The sequence below is a fragment of the Oryctolagus cuniculus genome, chromosome X, assembly GCF_964237555.1.
Source record: "Oryctolagus cuniculus chromosome X, mOryCun1.1, whole genome shotgun sequence".
NCBI classification, from domain to species: Eukaryota; Metazoa; Chordata; class Mammalia; order Lagomorpha; family Leporidae; genus Oryctolagus; species Oryctolagus cuniculus.
Genome location: NC_091453.1, coordinates 54,889,121 through 54,908,743, shown reverse-complemented (window position 1 = coordinate 54,908,743; position 19,623 = coordinate 54,889,121). Strand labels below are relative to the sequence as shown.

General features: G+C 40.5%; 1 protein-coding gene across 4 annotated transcripts in view; it reads right to left on the bottom strand.

The window, feature by feature from the left end:
• The window catches only part of UPRT (uracil phosphoribosyltransferase homolog), a 126,512-nt gene that overhangs the window by 31,262 nt on the left and 75,627 nt on the right, over positions 1–19,623 (bottom strand). For 3 of the 4 annotated variants that reach the window (XR_515197.4, XM_051835089.2, XM_002721822.5), the window contains exons 2-6: positions 11,748–11,790; positions 8,272–8,341; positions 7,149–7,211; positions 2,564–2,725; positions 1,782–1,880 (exon numbers count right to left, since the gene is read on the bottom strand). Coding sequence is in view for 3 of the 4 variants with exons in the window: in XM_002721822.5 (XP_002721868.1) it covers positions 1,782–1,880; positions 2,564–2,725; positions 7,149–7,211; positions 8,272–8,341; positions 11,748–11,790 (437 nt within the window). In the remaining variant the exon portion in view is untranslated. Of the gene's footprint in view, positions 1–1,727; positions 1,881–2,563; positions 2,726–7,148; positions 7,212–8,271; positions 8,342–11,747; positions 11,791–19,623 lie in introns of all 4 variants that reach the window. The other variant, XM_008248849.4, reaches the window with a different exon arrangement.

Genomic DNA, 19,623 nt, shown 5'->3' with positions numbered 1-19,623 from the left:
TTTCTCAGGCACACTAGCAGGGAGATGGATTGGAAGTGGAGCAGCTAGAATATGAACCAGTACACAAATGGGAATGCCAGAGTTGCAATGCTGCCCGCCCCCTTTTTATTGAAACAGAGACTTTTTAATCCTTTGCACATTCTACCTAAACAGAGTGCCCAGGAAAACAATTACAGTTCTATTCAATGGGGTTAGTTCACATGAGTGTACTTTACAAAATTTGTGGAAAACTTTGTTTTGGTGTAAAAATTTTTTAAACCTATGCATAGTTTTTATTTTATTTTTATTTTATTTTATTTAATGAACATAAATTTCCAAAGTACAGCTTATGGATTACAATAGCTTCCCCCCCCCCATAACTTCCCTCCCACCCACAACACTCCCCTCTCCCACTCCCTCTCTCCTTCCATTCACATCAAGATTAATTTTCAATTATCTTTATATACAGAAGATCAATTTAGCATATATTAAGTAAAGATTTCAACAGTTTGCACCCACACAGAAACACAAAGTGTAAAATACTATTTGAGTACTAGTTATAGCATTAATTAAACACCTAAGAGTAATTGTGTATTAATTACAGAGTTCAACCAATAGTTTTAAGTAGAACATAAAAAATACTAAAAGGGTAAAGTATTAAGTTCTTTTTTTTTCTGTTTTTTGTTTGTTATATAGTTTTTTTTATTTAATAAATGTGAATTTACAAAGTGCAACTTTTGTATTGTTGTGGCGCCCCCCAACCTCCCTCCCTCCCGTGGCCCTCCTCTCTCCCACTCCCTCTCCCATCCCGCCCTTCATCGAGTTTCATTTTCAATTACCTTCATATACTGAAGATCAACTTAGTATACACTAAGCAAGGATTTCAACAGGCTGTACTCACACAACCGCACAAGGTATAGGGTATTGTTCGACTAGTAGTGTTGTTTTTAAGTTTCACAGTAAAACACATTAAGGACAGAGATCCTACGTGGGGAGCATGTACCTAGTGACTCCCGTTGTTGATTTAACAATTGGCACTCTTATTTATGACGTCAGCAATCACCTGAGACTCTTGCTAATGCACAGTTTTTTTTAATTGAAAAGCAGAGTTACAGAGAGAGAGAGGGAGGGAGACATACACAAAGAGAGAAAAGAAAGAGGGAGAGTGAATGAGAGAGAGAGAGAGAGATTGATCTTCCATCTACTGGTTCACTCCCCAAGTGACTACAATAACTGGGGCTGGGCCAGATGGAAGTCAGGAGCCTGGAACTTCATCCAGGTCTCCCAGGTGGGTGGCAGGGACCCAAAGACTTGGGCCATCTTCCGCTGCTTTCTCAGGCATATTAACTGGGAGCTGGATCAGAAGCGGAGCAGGTGGGACTTGAACCAGTGCCCATATGGGATGCTGGTGTCATAGGCAGCCGCTTAAGCCATTGTGCCACAAAACCAACCACATGCACAGTTTTCATAATATGTATTTTCTGTAAACTTTTTGATAACCCCCTCATATGCATAGAATTCAAAATTTTTAGCAACAGACTTAGCTTTTTGTTCCAATTTCCACAAACCTTCTGAAGTACCCTCATACATCTCCAACTGAATTTGAATATTAGAAAGGTGTAAAAATATTATCAGTGAACTTAGCGGTGACAAATGCAAGTTATAACTGCCAAAATTAGATTTAGATTTTACTGTGGGAGCAAATGAACTTTTCCTCGGGACGAGAGGCTAGAAGAATGTGCACTTACCCACCTCCTGAGCAGCACTTTGGAGGCCTAGTTACTTTCTCATGCTGAACTCACCATGAGGAGTGGAGAACAGACTGAGCAGGATGATGACATTGGGTTGAACTCCATGTTCTATAAGAACCTTCACTGCTTCAATCACAGTATTTCCCGTGCCTGAAATCAAATGAAAGCCAAATGCATTAACAATGCCAATGTTTATTTCAGAATGGCTTTTAAGTGTCTTTGAAGTCAGGGCAATATAGTAATCTAACATAAGACATCACTAGGCCAAGCTTCATTTGAAGGTGTTTGTTCTTCATCACTGTTATTTTCGGTAATGGACATGACACATATATGTTTCCATTATCAAATGCAAGATAAGCTCTACATTTGTTTAGTATTTGAGATATTAAATTTAACATATTTCCCCTTACTCCCCAGGAGACCATGCCATGTATGATCTGAGTAAACATAGGAAAGAGAACAGAATAGAAGGGGAAAAATTACCTCCAGAGAGGATAAATCCTTAAGAAAATCACTGCTGTACTCATTCGGGTGGAGAGCAGACATGTCTCAATATAGTTTCTGTGTTCTATATATTTTGCCTCATTAGGTCTTATGCTTCAAGGTGTTCATTTCAAGACAGAAGCTCTCTGGAGCTAATAAATTCTGATAATGCATATTCTCTTATTACATAATAAAAACTCCCAGTGAATCGCCCAAGGCAACTCTAAATTCAACTAAGAAAAACATGTTTAGAAACTATTTTTGGCTTTTATACAAAATACCTAGGAAAAAGGCACTAAGTTGAACTTAAACCCTAACCAAAGGTTACGAATTGAACTCAAGCCACTCACTGAGAATTGGATACATCAGAAGGACTTTTCTCCGGTAAATGTCTGGGGGGAACTTGGCATAGTATACTTTGGCTCTTTGTGTCTCCTCATCACTCTGAATCAGGATCTTTCCAATTCGGATGGATCGACAGCAGTCTCGTAAACCTTGCTCCATTGCTTCACCTTGAGGAAGGAAATAAAAACAACAACAACAACAAAGAAAGCATTGGAGGATGGGGCTGGCGTTGTGGCACAGCGGGTAAAGCTGCCACCTGCAATGCTGGCATCCCATATGGATGCTGGTTCGAGTCCCAGCTGCTCCACTTCTGATCCAGGTCTCTGCTATGGCCTGGGAAAGCAGTAGAAGATGGCCCAAGTCCTTGGGCCCCTGCACTCGTGTGGGAGACCCGGAAAAACTCCTGGCTCCTGGCTCCTGGCTTTGGATTAGCACAGCTCTGGTCATTGCAGCCAGTTGGGGAGTGAACCAGCAGATGGAAGACCTCTCTCTCTCTCTCTCTCTCTCTCTGCCTCTCCTTCTCTCTCTATAACTCTGACTTCCAAATAAATAAATATATAAATCTTTAAAAACAACAAAAGGAAGTATTGGAGGAGCCAGAGTGAAAGCCCAAGAACAGGCCAAAGCAGAATCTGTAAGTTATTAAATTTAATACAAAAATGCCCTGTCAAGAAGGAAGCAATTTTTCTGAACAGAATAGCTTTTACTTCTGATCTGCTTATACTTTATTCTTAGTGAAGGTCAATAGCACAAGGGTAAAGGTTGGTCAATGAAACCAGGATCAGCTAGCTTTAATGCTGGCTTATAAGTTTGAGAGCTATCTTGCTTCGATGATTAAACAGGTAAGACAGTGTTTTGTTGAGCTTTTTCAAAATTAGCAATATTTTTACTCCAATTATTTTAAAGAAGCCATTAAACCACTTAAATTTATCATTTTTATCAGGAAAAAATGTTTAAAAAGACTCAGGGAAGAACAGGGGCTATAAACCAAAGACTTTCTTTTAGATCAAGGTGGTATCAGGGGATATCACTTAGCTAAGCAATGACTTCACTGGCAAGGTTTTGCTGCAAACAGTGAAGAAGCAGAATATGATTCCCCTTCTGAGAACCACAACCACTGCCACCTCCTTGGTTTCTGAACACAGAGCTGTTTTTGAATCTGAATTCCTTTAAAGAAGTATTCACCCAAACTCCCTCATTCTCATATCATCTTCAAGATTTTAAAAAGGACATTTCAGAATTCTACCAGTACTGCTATTTACTTAACATTTTTCTTAAATTAATTGTTTTCATTTAAATTTAAGAGGAGGGACCGGTATTGTGGCAAAGTGAGTTAAGCTGCCACTTGTGACACTAGCCTCCACTGGAGTGCCAGTGCAAGTCAGAGTTTCTCCGGTTCTGATCCAGCTCCCTGCTGATGCACCTTGGAAGGCAGCTGGAGGATGGACCCAGTACTTGGGCCCCTGCCCAAGTGGAAGACCCAGATGGAGTTCCTGGCTCCTGGCTTCTTCAGCCTGGTCCAATCCTGGCTGCTGTTGCCATTTGTGGAATGAAGCAGCAGATGGAAGATTTGTGTCACGCCCTTCTCTCTCTGTCTTTGTGCCTTTCAAATAAATAAATCTTTTGTAAAAAGAGGAAACCTTATATCATTAGTGTAAACAAAAAAGTTTATTTCTAGTGTATATGAAAATCAACAAGTGGCTATAACTCTGTCTGGGCATTACTTCAAGACACCTGAGGTACAGGCACCTAGGGTGCAAGAACCATGTTGATACATTTAGGTAAGAAGCTGTACTGAACAGAAGAGACTGTGCCTTAAAAGTACATTGCAGGGGGCCAGTGCTGTGGCACAATGGGCTAAAGCCTCCACCTGTGGTGCCAGCATCCCATATGGGTACAGGTTCTAGTCTCAGTTGCTCCTCTCCTGATCCAGCTCTCTGCTACTGCCTGGGAAAGCAATAGAAGACAGCACAAGTTCTTGGGCCCCTGCACCCATGTGGGAGAGCCAGAGGAAGCTCCTGGCTCCTGGCTTCAGATTGGCGCAGCACAAGCCAATTGTGGCCATCTGGGGAGTGAACCAATGGATGGAAGACCTCTCTCTCTCTCTCTCTCTCTCTCTCTCTCTCTCTGCTTCTCCTTCTCTCTGTCTGTAATACTATATCTCAAATGAAATAAAATCTTTTTAAAAAAAAGTACATTGTGGCCGGCGCCGTGGCTCAATAGGCTAATCCTCCACCTTGCGGCGCCGGCACACCGGGTTCTAGTCCCGGTCGGGGCGCCGGATTCTATCCCGGTTGCCCCTCTTCCAGGCCAGCTCTCTGCTATGGCCAGGGAGTGCAGTGGAGGATGGCCCAGGTGCTTGGGCCCTGCACCCCATGGGAGACCAGGAAAAGCACCTGGCTCCTGGCTCCTGCCATCGGATCAGTGCGGTGCACCGGCTGCAGCGGCGGCCATTGGAGGGTGAACCAACGGCAAAGGAAGACCTTTCTCTCTCTGTCTCTCTCTCTCACTGTCCACTCTGCCTGTCAAAAAAAAAAAAGTACATTGTGACATAATATCTATATGAATACATGCTTAGTGAGGATGTTTGATGTGATGTTTTGATTCAGGAATATTGGGGAATGATCAACTCAGCATAATTAACATACCCATCACCTTACATCTCATAGTTTCTTTATGGTAAAGACATTAACTGTTTTGAGCTATATAACACATTATTATTTTATTTATTTTTTTGACAGGCAGAGTTAGACAATGAGAGAGAGAGAGACAGAGAGAAGGGTCTTCCTTCCGTTGGTTCACCCCCAAAATGGCCACTACAGCCGGCGCTGTGCCAATCCAAAGCCAGGAGCCAGGTGCTTCCTCCTGTTCTCCCATGCAGGTGCAGGGCCCAAGGACTTGGGCCATCTTCCACTGCCTTCCTGGGTCACAGCAGAGAGCTGGACTGGAAGAGGAGCAACCGGGACAGAATCCAGAGCCCCAACCAGGACTAGAACCCAGGGTGCCGGCACCACAGGCGGAGGATTAGCCAAGTGAGCCACAGCGCCGGCCATACGCATTATTTTTAACTATACGCATCTTGCTGTGCTACAGAAAAACCGGAACACATAATAACAAAGCAGATAAACTCAGGGAAATTAGCATATCCATCACTTTAAATTTTTATCATTTCTTTATGGTAAATAATTCCAAATTGCATCTTCTAAACTTTTTGATATATATATATGTATGTATGTGTGTGTGTGTGTGTATATATATATAATGTGCTATTGTTAACTATATTCATCCTACTATACTGTAGAACACCAGAACTTGGGAGGTATCCCTCTTACCTAACATTGTATGCACTGACCAAGCTTTTCCCTTTCTCCCTCCCCGTACTTTCCCCGGTCTCTGGTAAACACTGTTCTGTTCTCAGTTTCTATGAGATTAACTTTTTTAGATTCCACTTATGAGTAAGATCATGTGATATTTGTCTTTCTGTGCCTGACTTACTTCATTTAACACATTTAACACAATGTCCTCTGGGTCTATTAATGTTGTTGCAAGTGGCAAGATTTCATGCTTTTTATGGCTGAATAGTATTCTACTATGTTTATATATATTTTCTTTTAAAATAGTATGTGTAAATCAAAACAATTTAAAGTTGATTGTCATCACCAATTTTTAATATTTGAGCAATATCCTAAGAATTCAATATTGTTTAGCAGTTACCTTCTATTTTTAAAAAAGGGAGTTTGGGGGTATTTTACTTGACATATTCAATTATTCACAAACAGAAAGAACTTCATAGCCAGAGGAGAAAAGTGAACATTGATGTTTAAAAAAAAAATCCATCTGTTTCTAGTGCAAGTGAGTGGGGCTGCCACCCTTTGAGCAAAAAAAAAAAAAAAAGAGTGCATCTTCTACAAAAAAAATTAAGTTTGCTGAATGGAAGTAATCATTCCCATGTACGTGGCATAGGTTCTAATCACAGACCTGTGATTTTGCAGCACAAAGGTTGGCTTAGAAGGCTAATTAGTTGGGCTCAAACACAAATACAACATTTATAAGATCAGCAGATGAAAATACAGAGTTAATGACAGATAAGTGCTTTTGCCTACATGATCACATATTCATCAAATATAAAATTAAAAATATTGAACAAGCCATTTAGTCCAGCTCCTGGCAGAGAAGAACTCTTCCCTACAATACAAATTAAACAAAAACAGAACAAATATTCTCTCCAGTCAGGTATTCAAAGTTCTGTAGGCCCGAATTTCTGTCATATTCCCTCAGTCATCAAACTGCCCTGTTCTCCCCAAGACAGCATCATTTCATCCTCCTACCCTCTCACTCTCTTCTGAATCTCTTTGAAAGATTTCTTGCACATGGGGACAGGCTACCAGGGAAGATGCTCTGCAGTTAAAATTAACCCAACTTAGCAGCACACAGGCCATGAATGTGAAGAACCATCAGGACAGACAACATGGGCGGGGAAATTTAATCTGAGCAGGCAGCAATTATGACAGACAAGGCTGCCTCTCTCCTGGAAAACAGCAACCATTTCTATGCATGCAAAGAGGTAAAATCACACACATGCAAACCTACCGCTTCTCATTATGCTGACCCCACAATTTCCCTTCTCAAATTTCACTCCTTCATACTTGTACCCTGTTGGGAAATAAAACCAAAGAATTCATCTTTCATCATTGGAGCAACCTATTTGTTTTATAAAGTACCTATGGGTTTAAAGTAGACGGGGACAAAGCAACCCTTGTCCAGACACACTGTATAACAACTTAGATTGTCTGAGTAAGCAATGATTTGAGTCATGATTTTTTGTATTTATTTTTTAATTCTTCATAAAGAGCCCAAAGGGATAATTGGAAGAGGCAGACCTCATTGAATAGGAATAGGACTTATTATAGCAAAATGTTCACACACACGTTCCTCAAATTGAATTCAAAGGAGAATCACTGCACTCTGAGAATGCTATAGACCCCATCAATTCAAACTAAGACCCCACTGTGAGTCACAGCAGAAAGCCTCCTCATTCCATCCCTTTTCATGATCCTCCATTCTGCCTTAAAAGCAGAAGAAAGAGGCTGAAATAGTTATCAAACCATGCTCAACCCTCAGTCTCATCCTGAATTTGTGTCAATTAAAATGCAACAAACTCAGCTCCCAATTTTCATAAGGTCAATCCTTTAAAAAGGACAGTTTCCCATTACTTACTAAAGAACAAAATCAGAATTTCAAATCCCTGAAACAGGGATCCTCAGCTACTTTCTATTAAAGAGGGGAACAAAGCACCTTCTCCAGTTCTCATTTTTCTTTTTTGCTATTCATTCTTTTTTTTTTAACCTGGAGTTTCAATGCCAAAACAGCCTTGCCCATTTGTTAACACCAGCAGCTTCTCCACTGAGGTGAAGATAAGCTGCCAGCAATTCTTAACTCTGGTCCCAATGGGCCGTCATCAGAGGTAACACCTGCATGCTGAAGACTATTTATTAACCTTTAACTTGAATTGACAAACAAGCCATTAACAAAAAGTCACCTCTACAGATTTCTTTATTAAGTGTCTCAGCGTTTTTAAAAGATGTTTAAAAGAACAGCTCTGCCTAGACTCCTCATTGTACATATTGATTTTATTCAGACTGCTTTTCTTCCTTTCTCCCTCAATCCTAGCTCAGTTTTTGTGAGGAAAATTTTGAGTAACGACCCTGGTTACCTGTTGGAGTGGTCACCGTGCACTCTTTATATGGCAGCTGATTCAGTCCCTCTTCCACAACAAGTCTGATCTAGAGAGTCAAAGGAAGAATAAGTTGAGAATCTGCTGAGACTCTCCTGCTGGCTGTGAACCTCAGGAGCTGAATGAAAAGTCAGGGAGAGAGTCAGTAGCACACTAGGCAAGGGTTTAGCTTTGGAGGTAGGAAGGGGGCCCATACCATGTGTTTGATGCAGGGACAGATCCAAATGTCAGACTGCTTGTTGCTAGTATCCTCCCTCAGGCACATGATTGCCACCAAAAGGCTTCAATATGCCTTCTGATTCTCAATCAGTCCAGACTACGACAGATGTGAAACTCCAGCAAAAAGCAAGACTCATGGCAAGCCCCCTTGGTAGTAATATACTTCTGATTATCTAGAAATAGTGCTTACTGGGAATTTTTCTGCCTTGTTCATTACCTTTGAAATTGGTAAGTCATATTCTTTGTAACAAAGGCCCATGATGTTGCAAATAAAGCCTGAAACGTCTTGTGAAGAAATAAATGAGTTCACTAAACCAATTTAGTGAACTTGGGAGGAGGATTCAGGGTGCTTCTTAGCTAAGTAAAAGGAACATAATAATCACAATGTGTGAGACAGAGGAAAGAATCACTAAGAACTAACCAGGAACAGCAGTGGGTGTTTAGCCTAATGGGTTAAGACACTAGTTAAGATGTTTGTGCTCTACACTGGAGTGTATAGGTTTGATTCCTGGCTCTGGCACTGGATTCTAGCTTCCTGCTAATCCTGGAAGGCAGCAATGATGGCTTAAGTCGTTAGTTCTTTGCAACCTTGTGGGAGACCCTGACTGAGCTCCCAGCTCCTAGCTCTAGCCTGACCTAGCCCTTGCTGCTGCAGAAATTCAGGGAGTGAACCAGGGAATGGGAGCCCGCACATTCTTTCTCTATTTCCCCTTAAATAAATAAATTTTTAAAAGAACTGCCAGGAACAGCCTCCAAAAACCAGATATGGTATTCCCACAAGGAGCAACCAGAGGCTGCTATCATAAAGGCTGTGCAGAGTCTGCAATGCACATTTTCTCCAATCAATATTACATTGCTGATGGAGAATCAGGAACAGCAGGGAGAAGCACCAGGCCCCATGCTTTGTTATCACAACACAACACCCTGCTGCCATTAAAAGGATCAATTCTAAATAGGCCAGTACTTCATCAGCCCATAGTATCAGAGAGAGGACCCAGGAACCGCATGAATACTGCGTGCATGTGCACACTCACCTCCAGCCACTGCTTTCCATGGAGATTTATGCTTTTATGAACAAATTACAAGGGCAGAAGAGGAATCTTCTTTGAATAGCCTGAAACTCCTCCTCCAAGTGACACTCCTCTAAAGAGCCCTACCTCCTGCCTGACCCATCACCTGCAACTCTGGCACAGAAATTAGTGTGTCTAATTCTCACAGGAGAGTACAGAACCAGAACAGTGACTAAAATATAAAAAAAAAAATCTGAGGGCCAGAGAAGCCAATGCTGACAAACTTAGGATAGAATTCCTGTCCACTATGATGGCAGCCTTGCACTAGAAATCCTCAGCAATAGAAACCTAAACATTTCCAGTTTCTCCCACAACCACAACACACCCTCCTCCAGTCCACATCACGAGCTTCAAACCCAACTGCAGAAAATAGAGAAGTCCAAATTACCATACTGTCAGGTGAATTATGCTCTAGATTCTTAATACTTTATTTGGCTAAGATACAAGGGACTTCAAAAAGATTTGTGGAAAACAGGATTAAAAGATATTTATTTTGGTGCAAAAATTTTTGAAACATGCAAAAATTTCTTTCCTAATATGCATTTTCCATGAACTTTTTGAAGACCCTTCATATAATGCCTGCCCTTTCAGGGAAGCATTTTGCAATAACCAGGGATTTAATGCCTATTTTCTGTAGAAATAAAAAGCACAAGAAAGCAAAAGAAAGGAAAAACATTTTCTGTGAGAGAACACCGAGACCCCTGTTCTCTCTGCAGCAAGCCATTAAGACAAAAGTTCGTTCCTCCTCCAACCTGTTATTTTGGTTTGATAAAAGCATAAAACACAAGATGACCTAACTATATCCCCAAAAATGTCAACCACATTTATCTTGGTGCCATCACTGCCCCCTAAAAGCTCAAATAATTTTTAAATAGAATTGTTCTCTGAACTAAGAATATTTAAAGCAAAAAACAGAACAGAAGTTTTCTACATCCTTTTGGAATAAATTTCCCAGGGAAAATCTAAATGAAAAGTTTCATGTTTTTTCCCCTCACATTCCCTTTAATAGTCTACCTTCTGGGGCCAGCACTATGGCACAGTAGGCTATTCTGGTGGTGCTGGCATCCCATATAGGAGTCTGTTCATGTCCTGGCTGCTCCTCTTCCAATCCAGATCCCTGCTAATGTGCCTGGGAAAGCAGTAGAAGATGGCCTAAGTTCTTGGGCCCCTGCCCCCATGTGGGAGACCCAGAAGAAGCTCCTGGCTCCTGTCTTTGGATCGTCCCAGCACTTGCTGTTGTGGCCATTTAGGGAGTGAGCCAGTGGATGGAAGACCTTTCTCTCCGTCTCTCCCTCTCTCTGTAACTCAATCTCTCCAATAAATAAATAGAATCTTTTAAAAAAGAATCTACCTTCTACTATCTGATTCTGTTAGGTTAATAAGGCACAATTCTTTCTTTTCAAAACTCAATACTGACAACAGTATTCATATTGACAACTCCACGAGTTTAGAGCCCATTGTCTATATTCCTCACTGTTCTATCTCCTCCCTCCCAGCAGAGCCTAGCACAGTGGCTGACTCTCAGGAGTTCAGTGTATGTTTCCTGAATGGATGAAGACTAATAATAACCCCAGCAGAGAAATGTGTCAACCTCATTCCAAGCACTGAGCACACTTAGATAAAAAGACAAGAAACGCAGTACTAACCCTGAAGACAACCCAATTTGGCCTGAGATCCTCTCAGATCACACTAGCCAAACAGATTGGGTTTGGTCAATCCTTAATTGAAGAAAGTGTAGACAGTCTAGCTTAGCATTTCACATATGAGGATAGTAAATAGGAGCCAAAATACCACCTCCCTCAATGTAAACTACAAGAAACATATTTGTTTTTGTGCATTACATCTTTAATATTCTTCTAATGCACTTCACTTCACGTCACTGATGTAAGATGAGGCATTTAAGAGTTTCTAAGTGCCAGATTACCAAGATCAATTTGCAAGATCGTGGGACCTCAGAACTAAAGGGAATGAGTTCATGTGCAAGGCTTTGAGGTGAAAAGGATTGAGGCAGAGCTTTAACACAACAGTAGAAAGAACAACTTCAGAAGCCTAGCAACACAATGGCAATTTAGTACAACCTCTCTCACCCCCCAAATGCCCTCTTGGTCTACCATGATTATATCACTAGGTGCAACAACAAAATGAAAATGGAAAGCCTCCACCTACCAAACGATCCGCAGAAAACATGAAGTCCCCTCTACTGGCTGTCCTAAAAGAAATAGTACAAATTTTAGTCTAAAATAAAGCTTTAAGATAAAATATTACTTACTGCATATAGTAACACTGATATTAAGACCTATTACATACTAAAAACTTAAATGCATATATGTACAGACTATCATTGAGGCAAGATTTTTTACTAGAATATAAGCATTTAAGTGGGATAAACTGATCAATATTATCGGAAATGCTTATTTCATATCAATATTAGAGATAGGAATTGAGAAGAGCATGCAGTCCAGCACTGAGGTACCTGAGTATACACAATTCAACTAGGAAAATGAACAAATTGCCCCTGGAAGATGCCAGCAAGCTCACAGTTCAAGGTGAGAGGAAACTTTGCAGTAAGAAAATCAGGTTCTCCGGGTGGGCGTGTGACCTAGCAGTTAAAGATACTGCTTGGAAACCTGCATCCCATATTGGAGTGTCCGGGTTCAAGTCCCAGCTTCACTCTTGATCCAAGCTTCCTGCTGATATGCACCCTGGGAGGCAGCAGGTGATGGGATTCCTGCAACTAACATGGGAGACTAGACTGAGTTCCTGGCTCTTGGCTTTGGTCTGACCCAGATCCAGCTGTCATGGGAACAGATGGGAGATCTGTTATGTCTGTCTGCCTGTCTGCCTGTCTTTCTCCACCTTTCAAATAAATATAATTAATTAATTTTTTAAATAAATCTCTAGGATTAAAAAAAAAGTCAGGTTCTCTCCATCCTCCCCCTCCATATATCCAAGATAAGTAACCCATACTTTTTCTCTAATTCTTTTTGAAATTATAATGGTACAATAAGTCCTCTACTTTTCCTATTTTTAATGTATAATTTAATTTCCAAGATCTCATTATCAAATTATTGATAACTTGTTCCTTTTGCCTATTTGTTTTTCAAACAAGTTCTTCATTCCTTAAGTTCTTTCTGTAATTTTCCTGTATATTTCCCTCTGGTTAATCCTTTCATATCCCTTAGGTACCCAAGCAATAATTTAGGGTTGCACCCACCCAGAACTGTGCTGATCCGAAGCCAGGCGCCAGGAGCTTCCTCCGGATCTTCCCACACTGGTGCAAGGGCCCAAGGGCTTGGGCCATCTTCTACTGCTTTCCCAGGCCACAGCAGAGAGCTGGATCGGAAGTGGCACTGCAGGCAGCAGCTTTACCCACTATGCCACAGTGCTAGCCCCTTCAGCTTCTTTCTAATGTGCATACTGGGAGGCAGCAGACAATGCCTCAAGTACTTGCATCCCTACCACCCACACGGGAGATCTGGATGGAGTTGCAGGATCTCGGCTTCAGTCTGGCCCAGCGGCAGCTATTGTGGGCATTTGGGAAGTGAACCAGCAGATGTCTCTCTGTTGCTCTGCCTTTCAAATAAATAAATTTGTTTTGAAAATTGGGTCTTGTATATAATTGAAGTGAACTTTAAAAAAGGGCTGATTTTATTCTGTATGTAAAAATCTAGCATTGTTTCTTCCTTCTCTGATTAAGTTAATGATCTGACTGAAAGGACTGATTTACAGTTTATGTACTTAAAAATCCCCATCTGCCTATCCAAAGCATACCAAAAATATTCCCCAACATAACATCAAAATGCCATATGCAAGCACATACTATATTAGTATACCACTAATCACCACTTTTTTCAAGCTGCATTCACTTTCTCTGACATAGAAAAGCAATGACACAAATGGTACAATGACACAAATGGCATTAGGTTTCTTAGAGTAATCACAGCTCCATCATATCAGACATTAACTCTAAAAGATGGATGATATTTGAGCAATAGAAGATTATGGGCCTGTATTCTTTATGTATAAATGTTCCAGGAACTCAGAAAACTATCCACAACACCCCTATGAGAGGTCTTCCGAAAGTTCCATACTATGGAAAAAGAAAACTATGCATGGATCTCAAAATATTTTTACACAAAAATAAATATATCTTTTAACTCCATTTTTCTACAGATATATGGATGTAGCCTTATATATGCATGGAGAGCCCATTTAAAAGTCTCTATCGCAGGGCTGGCACTGTGGTATAGTGGGTAAAGCTGCCACCTGCAGTGCCGACATCCTATATGGGCACTGGTTCAAGTCCCAGCTGCTCCACTTCTGATCCAGCTCTCTGCTATGGCCTGGGAAAGCAGTAGAAGATGGCCCAAGTCCTTGGGCCCCTGCACCCACGTGGGAGACACAGAAGAAGTTCCTGGCTCCTGGCTTCAGATTGGCACAGCTCTGGCCCTTGTGGCCAGTTGGAGAGTGAACCAGTGGATGGAGTGAACCAGTGGATGGAAGACCTCTCTCTCTGCCTCTCCTTCTGTCTCTATGTAACTCTGACTTTAAAATAAATAAATCTTTTTTAAAAAGGCTCTATAGCACGTACTGTGGTTTTCAAATGAGACTATGGTATTATACCGGCACCTTTCATTTCTATAATTAATCTTTACAACATGCTTGTTAAAGAAGTCAAAAGCAGTGAACTATTAAAAATACTGAAGCCTACTGCTTTGCTTGCTAGATCTATAAAAACTTGTCTAGGCAGCCAGAACCCAGTTTTTCAATAGGGAAGAACAGTCTTGGGTTTATCTAAAGGAAATATCTATGGTATGTCTTGGGAACACTTCTGAAATGTTTTGTTTTGTTTTCCGAACAGTTACACATCAATTTATTACCCAGAAAAGTTAACTTAGGTGAAGCAATTGGAACTGACAAATCTGTTTTTTTACTTTGGAATCAGATGTTTTAACACCTTTAACATCCTCTCAAAAAAAAAAAAATCAGCCTCAGCCAGTAACTTTTAATAAGCACCTTCTCTACATTCTAAAAAGGATACTATGAGAACCAAACATGCACTGTCATTTCTTGACAGCTATTTGACCTCCAATTAAAGCATCCACTGTTCCAAGTCACTCCACTATGAGCAGTAATTACTAACCTACCTCCTGTTGCTTTAGACAGACTTCAGACCCATACTGTTTACTTTAAATCAATCTAGAAATTAAAGCTAGATACAGTAAGTTGATTACATTTTTGAAATCCCCAGTGGCCTTCAATAGCACATTGAAATCCTTAATGTCATTAAGACTAGAGGTTCATAAAGCAGATGATTACTTGCCAGATCAATCGAGCTGCCCGTATTCTCTAAACTCCTACTTTAGGCCCAACACTGGGCTAAATTATTTGTTAATAATAATGTTTTGATGTAAACCAAGCCCTAGGTTTTATTCACTCCACACACTTCACTTTAAATCACAATTCTATTCACTTTTGTCTCAACACCAGAGAAAAAGAAACTCCTACTGGAAACAAACCTATGAAAGACACATCATCTTCTATCTGATAATGCTCTTAAATGAAATGTAAGGCAAAATTATTTCAAAACAAAAAATACACATCTCTGGAATATTCTAAAATATATCTAAATAATTAAATATCAACCATTCAAACAAACAGTAATATCCAGGCACTCATAGTCTAAAGCATGAAAATCTAATTAACGTTAAGCCAAGCACCTTTTAAATTCTACAAACACCAAACGGGTTTAATAATGCAGATCTAACCGAATCTGAGAATACACTTCTCTGGATACCCTTCCCCCGTCCAACATGAATGTGTCACACACCTGTAGCAACAAGAGGAAAGCCAAAGGCGGCCATTTTACAAAATGATCTTCACACTAAAACAACAAAAGAATGAGATTCACACTGGAAGCCAAAGCCTCACCTTAATGTGGACTTAGTGACCCGACTTTCATATTTGCTAAGTGAGACTATTACAAAGCACTTTAAAATTTCCAGACAGGCTACAGTCATTGTGTGTATTTAAAAACATGTGTTCCTCATAGCAAACCTCAAAGCAAGGTGAAGCTGCTTAAGAGTGTCACCGACCTTTCTTTCAAAGGCTAACAGGTATTCATTTACCATTCACAAGATACAGAAATATGAGAGAGAATTTTTCCTAACATTAAAAAATTGAGACTTCAAGTGGGGATCCTCTCCACCTCTTCTTACTTTCTATTTTCGATGAATGTCTGAAGTACCCTTGTATGTATAACTACATGTGTATGTGTATGTATCCCAAATTCATGATGACTTACTAATAAAGTTTTTCTAAAAAGGCCCAGAAGTTACAGTGGATACCTAATGCTATACGTACTTTCTCCCTTCTTTCTCACAAGCACCATTCACTAAAAGTTTTCATGGTGTCGAGCATTAAGCACTTTGGTGCATTATGTCATCTAACCCTCACAAAACCTTAAGAGGTAGATTCTACTATTATCACCACCACTTTAGCATTGAGAACAGTGAGACTTACAGTGGTGAAGAATTTCAAGGTTCTCCCCAGCCTGAAGCTCTCTGCTTCTAACTCCCTAAGTAGAGCCATCATTTATATTTTGCTCTAATAAGGAAATATTTACTTAAAAGGTAGCCAATTTTTAGATGTACTTTATATTTCTCCCCCATGAATCAAATTGGCATGTATATACAATGCAAGCAATGAAAACATGAAACAAGGAGCCTGGAAGGCAAATAAGACATTAAAATGCTCCTTTCTGAAGAGGGAGAAGCTTTTATTATAACATAGTTTGTAAAGAGTATGTATGCAGGTTATAACAGGGAAGAACACATTCTTTCCAAAAACGATTAAAGCAAAAATTTTCTGACTCATAACTTAAAACAATTTAATTTCAATCAAATCCTAGTAGCACTAAATTAGAAGTCATTTCAAAAGCTTAAATATATCATTTTTTTCTCCAGGAAGATTATAGCAAGCAAGGCTTGTTTGCAGCATTTGGAGCAGGGGAAGCTGGAGTCAGGCATAGACTGCCAGATTTAGCAAATAAAACTATAGGATGCCTAATTAAATATGTATTTTAGAAATTGATTGTTTATCTGAATTCAAATTTAACTGGGCATTCTGCTTTTAATCTGACAACCTAAGTTGAGGAAGAAGAATTAAATGGATTCAAATTCATTTCTAAAGTGTTTTTGTCTGCTTCTTTTTGTTTTTTAACTCACAGGTTAAAGGAAAATGAACATAAAAGTTTTTCTGAAAGGTTTAAACTAAAAGAATATTTCATTTACAGTTAACGTTTAGTGAAAGGTCTGAAAACAGAAACTCTACTTCCATAACTACTTTGTTTTACATGATCATTAAAGAACCAGGGTAGGTATTTGGCCTAGCAGTTAAGACATTCATCAGTACACCAGTGTTCCCTATTAGAGTACCTGGCTCCATACCCACCTCCAGCTACTGACTCCAGCTTCCTGCTAATGCAAACCCTGGGAGACAGCTGTGATGGCTCAAGTAATTAGGTTCTTGCCACCCACATGAGAGACCCGGACTGAGTTCTGGTCTCTTGGCTTCAGTCCTGGCCTGGCGTGGGGCCACTGTAGGCATTTAGAGAGTAAACCAGCAGCGGGAGCTCTCTTTCTCTGTCTGTGTCTGTCTCTCTGCCTCTCAAACAAATAAATATTAAAAAAAAATAAAGGGGCTGGTGTTGCAGTGCAGCAAGTTAAGCCATCACTTGTGATGCTGGCATCCCATAGCAGAGTGCCAGCTCACGTCCTGGATCTAGTCATGATCCAGCTCCCTTCTAATGTGCCTGGGAAAGGAGCGGATGATGGCCCAAGTGCTTGGGTTCCGGCCACCCACTTGGAGTTCTAGGCTCCTGGCCTTGGCCTGGCCCAGCCCCAGCTGTTGTGGCTATATGAGAAGTGAACCAATGGATAGAAGATCTCTATCTCCTCCCTGCCATGATTTTGCTTTTCAAATAAACAAACATGAAAAATAAATAAAGGATAGCCCCAAGGTTTCTCACGGTGTGCAGATAATTTATAAATGATTTTTCTCCTCCTTCCTTCACCTTCACAAAAACAAATTCCCTAGGAAGTACTTGGAATAAAGCTAACCCAAAGTGAATGTTAAACAATTAGCTTTTACTACCTGCCAGGTGCAAGTCATCCAGGCCACAGCTCTTTAGCACCTTCTTAATAAGCTCATAAAACGGAGTGTCATTAATGATTCACTTGCAACTCAAAGCAGAGTTCAATGTAAACATTCAAATTCAGATAGAAAACAAGGGAAACTCATTTTATCTTAATATTAAGATTGCTACATTCATGCCCCTATGCACCATTCCCTGTGCCAAGGCAGACCCTCTCTTTCTCCCTTCTTGGAATCCAATCCAGTTGGTGAGGCATTACTAGGATATGGCCAGTAAATTTTCTTTTTTTTATTTTTTGCCAGGCAGAGTTAGACAGTGAGAGAGAGAGAGACAGTAAGAGAGAGAGAGAGAAAGGTCTTCCTTCCGTTGGTTCATTTCCCCTAATGACCGCTACGGCCGACGCTGCGCCGATCCAAAGCCAGGAGCCGAGTACCTCCTCCCGGTCTCCCATGCGGTTGCAGGGACCCAAGCACTTGAGCCACTCTCCGCTGTCCTCCCGGGCCACAGCAGAGAGCTGGACTGGAAGAGGAGCAACCTGGACTAGAACCTGGGGTGCCGGCGCTGCAGGCGGAGGATTAGCAAAGTGAGCCACAGCGCCGGCCGCCCAGTAAATTTTCTAACAGGAATCTGTATAGCTTAAAGATGTGGCTTACTCCCCCCTGCCCTAAAAGCTAATTAGAAAATTCACATAGGAAAAACATAAAAACCAAAAATACATACATGTTTTAAACAATGAGTAGGTGACAGTTTTGTTTTTGTTTTTGTTTTTTCCTGTGGTGGGTATTTGGGTTTTGTATAAGCTGAAGGGCAAAGTTCTCAGATTCTTCCAGTCTCAGGCTGGTGTCAGGCCAGGCTCTATAGGCAAGTTCTGTTTACTGTTTACTGTATGGAATCCCTGGCTTACTCTTGCCCCAAGTCCAAAGCCAAGTAAATCACCATGAATGGGAGACTGGACATTGTCCCAGGGGCTGGGGCGCAACCTGAGCACAACACAGTCTCCTGTGGTGTTTGTAAACCTGCAGATGGTCAGGTTGCAACCAAGACACTGCAAACAACCCCAAAATAGGCAAGTCAGGAACTTGTATTAAAAAAAGAAAGAAAGAAAGAAAAAACAGAAGGGGCTTCATGAGCAATTCTGAGGCACAGCTTTGGTTAAGAATATTACATCATTTAGATGACTCCAATCCTATCAGATTGCCCACATTAGGATTGCACAGTATGTTTATCCAGCCTGAAGTGAATTGACTCCAGGTGACTAAATTTTAAAAAAAAGTCACGAGGTTGCATGTGCCCCTTCTTTATAGGGTATTTCATGAACTGAAATACTTCCACAATCACTCAAAGGGTCAAAGCCCCTCCTAGGACAAGTATATAGGAAACATTCAACAGTTTTAATGTTTCAGGAGACAAAAGAAAAAAACTGGGCAGGGAGGATGATCTTTTAAATACACTACATTGCCTTGAACATGAGGTCATGAACCATGTTCAAGGCAAAAGTACATTACACTCAGATTTTGCTAGGTTTAGTAGATGAAGCAGACAGGAAAGGAAGGATGTGTGGTTTTAATCCACTGCAAAAACAATAACAGAACAACAAGGAAATGAAGGAGTCATTTCTTTTTCCAAGTTCTCCAGTGACCCATGTATGTATGGCTGAGTAAATTACTTGCTCATTCGGTGTTTACATTACTGCATTCTCAAAGAGAGAAAATTATTTCCTTGAAATTCAATAAAACAACCAATATATTATGTTACAAATATTGAGCACTAAAAAAACATTTTAAATCAGTACAATGTTCTCAGTTCTGCTCTCTTTATATAGATAAGTACTTCAAAGTTTGTGGAAAACGGGATTAAAGGTATGAGTTTATTTTGGTGCAAAAAAAT